Source organism: Myotis lucifugus, unplaced genomic scaffold (genome assembly GCF_000147115.1).
Source record: "Myotis lucifugus unplaced genomic scaffold, Myoluc2.0 scaffold_5, whole genome shotgun sequence".
NCBI classification, from domain to species: Eukaryota; Metazoa; Chordata; class Mammalia; order Chiroptera; family Vespertilionidae; genus Myotis; species Myotis lucifugus.
In genome coordinates this window covers 7,873,795-7,882,891 of record NW_005871053.1, presented here as the reverse complement: position 1 = coordinate 7,882,891, position 9,097 = coordinate 7,873,795, and the positions used below count along the sequence as shown (strand labels likewise).

At 34.3% G+C, this 9,097-nt stretch overlaps 1 protein-coding gene across 3 annotated transcripts in view; it reads right to left on the bottom strand.

Annotated features, from left to right (window-relative positions):
- The window catches only part of ATF2 (activating transcription factor 2), a 75,113-nt gene that overhangs the window by 36,910 nt on the left and 29,106 nt on the right, over positions 1–9,097 (bottom strand). For 2 of the 3 annotated variants that reach the window (XM_006083094.3, XM_023744694.1), the window contains exons 5-9: positions 8,250–8,346; positions 5,058–5,176; positions 4,791–4,919; positions 2,158–2,336; positions 1,572–1,686 (exon numbers count right to left, since the gene is read on the bottom strand). In XM_006083094.3, the coding sequence (XP_006083156.3) occupies positions 1,572–1,686; positions 2,158–2,336; positions 4,791–4,919; positions 5,058–5,176; positions 8,250–8,346 (639 nt within the window). The remainder of the gene's footprint in view (positions 1–1,571; positions 1,687–2,157; positions 2,337–4,790; positions 4,920–5,057; positions 5,177–8,249; positions 8,347–9,097) is intronic. The other variant, XM_023744700.1, reaches the window with a different exon arrangement.

The following is a 9,097-nucleotide window of genomic DNA, read 5'->3' as shown; positions in this document are numbered from 1 at the left end:
CCCCCCCATCACGCACAGAGCAGGGCCATCAGGGGGTTGGGGAGCTCCCCCTCTCATGCACAGAGCAAGGCCCATCAGGAGGTTGGGGAGCTCCCCCCTGTCACGCACAGAGTAGAGCCGATAGGGGAGTTAGGGCACTGCCCCCTGTCACACACAGAGCAAGGGCGGATCAGGGGGTTGGGGCGCCACCACTGTCACACTCAGGGCAGGGCCGATGGGGAGGTTATGGCTCTACCCCGTCACACACAGAGCAGGGCCCGTGGGCGGGGGGAGGGGGGTTGGGGCACCGCACCCTGTCAAACACAGAGCAGGGCCGATCAGGGGGTTGGGACGCCACACCCTGTCACACACAGAGCCGCAGGGCGATCAGGGGGTTTGGGCGCTGCACCCTGTCACGCTGATCTGGTGCCAGGAGGCCTCACGGCTCCGCTGATCCCGGTGCTGGGAGGCATATTACCCTTTTACTATATAGGATAGAGGCCTGGGGGCCGGCTGGTTTGCCCTGAAGGGTGTCCTGGATCAGGGTGGGGGTCCCCACTGGGGTGCCTGGCCAGTCTGGCTGAGGGGCTGAGGGCTGCTTTCAGGCTGGCGGGAAGCTCCCAACCGCTCCTCTTTTTCTTTTTTTTTTTTTCTTCTGGGCCAGCTTTAGCTCTGGCTCTAGCTCTGAGGCTTCTGCTGGTTTGTTTGCCGTTCTATAATCGAAACAATGTATAACTTCAGCTCTGAGATCCCAGCCGGCTATATTTGTTAGAATGTTTCAAACTGCCAGCTCAGAGTCCGGCAAGGCGGGGAACGTTGGAGTCAGCAGTCACGGGAGCAAGGAAGCCTCATGTTCGCTTCCAACTGCCTGGCTGCCGGCCGCCATCTTGGCTGACAGTTAATTTGCATAAGGATACGCTGATTAGCCAATCAGAAGGGTAGCGGTCGTACGCCAATTACCATTTTTCTCTTTTATTAGTGTAGATTATAATTAGATATTTAACTACTATCTATGTCTTTTAAATTTTATATAATTAACATGGCCCTCAAACAACTTTTTTATTTTTATTTTCCCATTAGAAAAGTGGGGGACTAACTATTGTTTTAGACTGTTTAGATTTTCATGTACTTGAATTGCAAAAATAATTCTATAAACCCAACTTGACCATAAAATTCACAGAGTGTTTTTATAAACAATTTCTACAATATCTGAAATACCATGGAGTTACCTGACAAGTGTTCTAGTATAAATATCCTCTTAAAGAATAGAAATCTGTGTTAATATTTGAATTCTACAAATCTAAGTCCAATTAAAATGGGTTGACTAGGGATAATGTTCTCAGTATTAAAAATACAAGGAAAACAATTAAGATTTTTGGAGAATAAAAAGATGTTTTCTATCCAACTATGTTTTTCTTGAATGGTACATGTTATCACTATAAATATCAAAGAGGAAATACTACTTGCCACTAATAAATAGTTTGTTGAATTCATTTTCATAAACCAATTAAACAGCCCAAAGGGTATTTTCTGATTACAAAGATAAGTTTTGCTATAAAGAAAAATGTAAATAGTCTATATCTCAAACTTACTGGTACTGCAGCTGGAACATGCACATTAGAACTTGTAATTGATGCAGGAATAGCAACAGGCATGGTTTGTCCATTGGGAAGATGTAATAGAAGAGGAAATGGACCTGGTACAGGACTAAGAAAAACAAAAAAAGGGAAATTAAAAAGAGGATTTTTATTCCTATTACTGTAGCATTAAAAAAAATTTCTAATCAATGCAAAACAAACTGCAAAATTTATTTTTAATTGCATGTAAAATGCATAATGCATGTAGCAGTGTGGAAAAAATAACAAGAAAAAATGGAAAAAGTTGTGGATTTACTTAGGACAATCTCCAATATATTAAATAAGAAAAATCCTTATCAGAAAGCTCTTAAGAGCTACCTGTCTAAAAGAAATATCATCTAAGTTTTAGGTACTTATTTTCTAATTACATATATGTATGTATGTATATATACACATACATATATATGACTACACAAGTACTTTTCTAAAAATCAAAGCATGCAGAATATGACAAACACACAAAACTAAGGTCACAATTCCAACTATAAAACAACAAAAACTTAATTCATAAACAGGTCAATGATTGGCCCAAATCACTTACACGATTGGCCTATTGGAGGATGGTGCCTGGGTGATTACAGTACTTGAGGTTGGTGAAGGTACTGCCTGCTGAATAATTACACTTGAGTCAGAACTTGTAAGCAGCACATTGGGAACTTGTAATGATGCTGGACGAACAATAGCTGATGTTGGCTGTGCAGTTTGTGCCAATGGTACTTCCTATTTAATAATGAGATAGAGAAAGGGTGGAATTTAAAAATGCAAGTCAATTCATGTACCTTAATGAACAGAAAATAACACATTTTGAAAAGTGTCCATAGGATGATACTTAATACCCCCAAAAGTAAATATCTAAAGTTAATTACAAGAAAATTTTAGAAGCAGCTGTAAAGTTTCAAATGCAATGTTCGTATTTTAGTTTAAAAACATCTGAATGGTATTATCAGTACAACTTGTTTTCCTATCAATCCAGAAGTAAGTCAGGCTGAGTAACTTGGCTATGATTCCATGAGAATTTTAGTAAAAGATAAAAATACAGCCCAGCTGCTATGGCTCAGTGGGTGAGCATCGATCGATGAACCAGGAGGTCACAGTTCAATTCTCAGTCAGGGCACATGCTCAGGTTACAGGCTCAATCCCCAGTGGGTGTACAGAAGGCAGCCAATCAATGATTCTTTGTCATCACTGATGTTCCTATCTCTCTCTCCCTCTCCCTTCCTCTCTGAAATCAATAAAAATATATTTTAAAAAAATACAAAGCGTTCTCAGGAATCATAGAACTTAAAATCCAGAAGAGATTGCCTAGCTCTACTCTATCACTATACTATAAAGAGAGGAAAGAGGCCTTGGTCATTGTGGCTCAGTTGGTTGGAGTGTTATCCCACACACCAAAAGATTGTGGGTTCGATCCCCAGTCAGGGCACATACAGGAGGCAACCGATTGATGTTTCTCTCTCACATCAATGTATCTCTTACTCTCCCTTCCTCTCTCTAAAATCAATTTTTAAAAAAGAAGAAAAGAGGTCTAGGGAGACTGTTATAGCTTATACATATCCAATAATAGAAATATTTTTTTTAATTTAAAGCAATACAAATATTTATCCATTATCAATGATTTCTCAGTATCCAATGGTCAAGTAATATTGATACCTTGAATATAAAATACATAATTACGTAATTATGTGAGTTAGCCAGGACCTTATAGGTGGTCTTTTCCCCAGTTTTACAGATTAGGAAACAAAGAGATTAAGGGCCTTATCCAGAACTCCTAACTAGTTAGTTAGTATAAAAACTGGGTCAACTGTGTACTTTGAATTGGCTTTTATGTTGCCACTTATCAAAAATCTTATCAAGAATGAGTAACTATTCCCATAACCCTTTAAAAGCCTAAATAACGTTTGTCCAATTTTTCATAGAAAGATAAACTAATACTATTAGAAATTCACCCATTCAACAAGTTTAATAATATACAATATGCTCTCAAGGACCAGTCATAAGAAGAGACAGACAATAAACAAGTAAAACAAAAAGAATTTCAGATTGAAATATGCTTAGAGTAAAAGTACAACATGATATAAATAATGAAAGATTAACTGGAAGAAGATTGGAGTTGGCTACTTTAGATAGTACAGTGAAGTAAAGTGAATTTCTTTGAGAAAATGGTTATTTGAATTGACACTGAAAGGATTAGGAGATCATTATAGTAAGAAGGAAGCAACACTATGAGTAATGTGTTTGAGGCAGGAAAAAGCTTGCAGTATTTGATATAGACACCAGAAGAGTGGCATGAGGTGAGGTTGGATGGGTAGACAAACCCAGATCAATGAGGGCTATGGAAGGAGTGTGAGTTACCTTAAATGCAATGGCAAACCGCTGAAGGATTTCAAGCAGGGAAGTGACAATGTATTAAGATGGCTTGAACTAAAGTGGTGACACTGAAGACAGAAGATGATAGAAGGATATACTCAGGAAGTAGGTCTGATAAGATTTGCTGCTGATTTCAGTGTGAAGGAAAAGAAAAATAATTAAGGATTCTTGGCTTGAGAAACTAGATGGATTAGGAGAAAATATACTGAGATAGGACAAACTGTGGAAAGAATCAAGAGCTCTAATTTAGACATACTAAGTTTAAGATGAGAGCCAGGTGGTTCAAGTTACTAGGCTATTCAAGATTCAGAAGTGAGGCCCTAAAACACCTACTAAAGGCCTGTACTAAAACAGTATCATCATCATCTTAGTGCTGATACCGAAGATGCATTGTTGAGAATGAGTAACTATGCCCATAACCCTTAAAAGCCAAAATAACTTTTGTTCAATATTCATTGTAAAGATTCTTAATTAAACTGTCACTGTATATAAGTAGTTAAAAATAAAATAGCAAAACCCAGAAAATTTAAGTTAAATTTATAAATTTATATATCCTTTAAAAAGTAAGTTTTATCTAAAGTGACTGCTGTTCTCCCTTATAAATTTTCTGTGTGTAATAAAAAGCTAATTATCTATAAAACTAGAATCTTCTTTCCTTGAAATTTCTGACTATTCACAGGCTTTCACATATAACCTGACACTAAATTATGTACAATTTATTACTTATGTAGATCAAATATTAATCCTTACTTGGGAAGCTAATTTTCCACTTAGTATGTGTTTCTACCATAAATACAAATTTCTAACCTTTTCATCACTGGTGGTAGACTCTGGGTGAGGTAAAGGACTATCTTGGTGAGTTGTTTCTACAACAGATGGTTCCTCAATTTTGCTTCTTATGATGGGTGTTGCAAGAGGGGATAAATCTAGAGGCATCTAAGATAAACATAAACATTAAAGAAAATATTAGGAGTTAAAAATAAAGCCAATCAGTGTATCTAAAATAAAAAGAAATATAAACTTTAATTGTTGTTCTGTGAGAAGTACTCTTTAATATCATAGTGAACAACATACTTTTTTAATGTCATCTTCTGAGGCTTTCTTGAATTCATTCTCAAATGGACTTGCCAACTCATTAAACAAACCCACTTCTTCACAGTTTTTCAAGAATCTTGTTGGTGTTGGGGTCTGATCTGAAATAAATGTCAAGAAGCAATCATATAGATTTAAATATCATAAAGAACCCTAAAATACACCTAATAAATTAACAAATTAGCAGGACTGCTTCAGTCAGCTGTTAATTTTCTCTTTGGAAAGTCCTTTTCCTTTAAAGCAAACAAAATTTGGTTAAGTTTTTGTTGCAGTTCAAGATATTTCCTCAAAGTTTATGAACCATGAAAGAAGTCCTTCTTGTTCCTTAGTCCATACCTTCTGAGTAGAGTGACATACACATCCTCTACTCAGAGATCAACTATCATCATTAGTCAACATAAGATTTTTTAAAATTTACATTAAAAATTATGTTTAAAATACATGCAGTTTGGGGAAAACTAGACAAGAGCATGTATATACATTCAACTTGGCCCTTCCACTAGTGCTCATAATCTATTACGAAAGCATGCTTAACATAAAACAATCTTTAGCAGGTAAATCAAAATACTACAAGAAAAAAAAGGTTAAAATAAGAGCCCTATAACAAAAACAAACTAAAATAAAACCCTCCTTATTACTACCTATTGAAGCCAATTTTCTATTTTAATGCATTTTTCAAGCTTGTACGAGGAGTTAGCTATGGAAGAGTTCCATATCTATGGAATGCTCTAGCACAATTTCTAGGGCAGCAGAGGACTTCAACTTTACATTTAAAAACTTGAAATATTTTCACTATATTTGAACATTACTCATGCTATGTGCATTAACTCATGCACTACATTAGTATACATGTACGTGTTGGTTATAGAACAAATGACTGTTAAGGTCCACATGTACTAAAAAATAGTAAATTTATGAATTTTGCCTATTAAATCTTATTATTCTCAAGGCTATTTATTCAGATAGATCAGAATTGGTAGTACATTGAAATTCTAGTCACCTTTTACATCTTCTAGGGCATCAATTTTATATGTTATATCACCAATCTAGCCTAAGAAAAATGAAAGTATAAGATGACTCCTAGTTTAAAAAAAAGACTCCTAGTTTAAGCTAAAATATTAATAAAATCTTTTGTGAAATTAATATTCATACATTTGTTAATTACTGTGTCTCCAAAATGGGCATTACTTACTGTCTTATCATTGCCCCCACACATATACTAACATGACATTAGAGTACGAATGTTTACTATATATAAATAGTTAGCATTAAAATAACCTATTTGTCATATTACACATAATGTAGGCCTATCTCAGATATTATTATCAGAATTACTAAAGAACTCTATTGTATCATCCTTTTACCTATTAGTCAGTCTGCAACTTATAGACCCTCACCCCCAAAAAGATTTCTAAAATCATATTATATAAGGACCCAGCATACATGCATCAGCTTAGGTCTAACATGACTGAATCTGTAAACTGAATATAAATTTGAGTCTTCTGTTCACACTTAAAGGGTTTATCTATCTAAGCTCAACGGAAGGCTCCTAATTTGTGTTAAAGAGAGAGAAAAGTCTTAAAAATAAAATGTATATGCATAAATCACATTCATCAGTGATTACTGGAATGATCAGGCTTGAGAAAAGTCAACACAGGCACAATTGTTTAAACATGCAGATGGCTTATGACTGTTGATCATCAAATATATAGTACATACAACATGCATTCTATTTACATAGTAATGCTAAATTACTCACCTTGACATAAGTAAAAAAATGGTCAAGTACTGTGTCTGAATGTATTCTATTTTTTTTATTGTACTAAATGCAGATAGAAAAGTAGTTTTTAGAAAGCAATCTCAAACACTTTTGAGTTAAAGTTACAAAGAGAGATATTGCTCTAAGACAGTCAGTTTTAGAGAAGCAAAGATTTTCATACCTAGGAGAGTGACCCTTCCAGGTTGTTGGTGTTATACTGCTTATTTGACTGTTTTCTGGTTTCAGCTTATAATATCTGATATATGACACTCTACAGAAAAGCACACCTCACTCTTTTTAGCTTCCTTTTACTTGTGGAGTTGAAGACAGGTTGAACATTTCCCTACATTTTTCATAAATAAATTATTTTGATAATTTACCAAATTTTTGTTACCTCTAATTTTTTCATTACAAAAATTTTGATGCTGAAAGTACTAGAAGAACCACCTAATAATATTTGCCTCATTATTGCTCCAAAGATTGCATATGTAAAACTGATCTCTAGATTCAGGTGATAATTTTAAAGTATTAATAATATTCAGTATTTAGATATAAATACAGATTTACAGAGAGTATAACCTAAGCTTTATAGAAGAAAAAATTTAGTGTTATTTTGAATATTTATGATATGTGAATCTGTGGTTATGATACTAAAAGTCTGAAATTTATATAAATATATTAGACTTCATATAAACATTTTATCACAATACTTAAAAAATATGTAAAATATGGTAAAATTACTCATATTATGTGTGTGTACACATACACAGATGTGTGCTTATATATATTTAAGTACCAAAAAAGGAGCAACTAACACAGCATGGAGGATAATAAACCAATGTATATTCTCTTTTCACATATTGTGAAAGATAATCATCTGCTTAGGTGATACTGTATGTTCATAGGATCAACATACAAAAACGACTGAATTTAGGAGAGTATTCAGAGTTATTTTACTAACATGGATGTTTAGTCCAAGGAAATAGAAACAAAAATCCTAATAAACAAGTCGGCTAAGTGCTCTTTCTCCAACAGGAAGAGTGTGATCATTTTCTATCTTCACACAGCACTGTAGACCAGGTGTGAACAGCTAAAAGAAACAATAACTAAACATCACATTAGTTCAATTGTCTGTTAAATGTAAACTTTTGGAGAGGGAATGAATGCTCCCAGGTTTCTAATTAACTTCCACAAAATTGACATTGAAATCTACATTTGAAAACCATACAAGAAGTGAAATGAATGGTCAGAAGGAAACATGGATATGTAATGGGTAAAATACATGTTGCCAACATTTACTGCAAATGAAGTCATTGGAATATCACCAGACTATATTATTTACAGAGAATACACAAAAATTGTGCACATTCCAGGTGAAATATGTATATAAGCTATTAATAAAAGCATATACTAACCAGCCACAATGACACTGTCATTACGTGCTGGACCAAATTTCAGTGTCATCTCATGTTTATGTTTATGGACAGCCAAATGATCCTCGTTGGTAAAACGCTGTGGCAAAAAGTTTTAAAATATAGTTAAGATTTTCAATTTGATCAAATAAGTAAAATAAGGAAATTCATTTCCACAACATGTAAAACCACCATTAACAATGAAATAGCAGTCTGTTAACTATAAAAGAATCTATTGTTAGTATAGGTAAACATACTAGATTTCAAGTAATCATCGAGAAACCCATTACCCAAGAATAAGCAATGCTGATATATTACTAGGTCTCACAGCTCACTTGAGAGCATATAAAAACAAAACCTGAGGCAAAGAAACTTTATATAAATTTCATTGGACATTAAAAATATACCATTATTAATTTCTGCCACATCACAATAAAAATATATGCTCTGTGATACAATGACTTTTGAAAAAAGTACTGTATTTACATAGACTTCAGGTTACTTACCACTTTTAAAATGAGAATTTTCTTATAAAAATATTACACCTGGATGATTTAAGAAGTAAATCAGGTTCTTTATGTTACCACATATAAAAAGAATGCCTCTGTCACAATTCAGTGAAGAAATAGCAACCAGTATAATAATAGTTAATTTTAAAATAAAAAAATTTTACTTAAAATATTGATTTTTCCCCCACCACAGTTCTTAAAAGTGAAGCAAAATTATTTTTAAAGCTACATTTAACTTGGATAGGTCCTGCATGCCAAAGGCAACATTAATGATTACAACATAATAAGTGCATAATTTAAATATCTCCTGAATGTCTGGACATCAACCTTTATGAAGATACT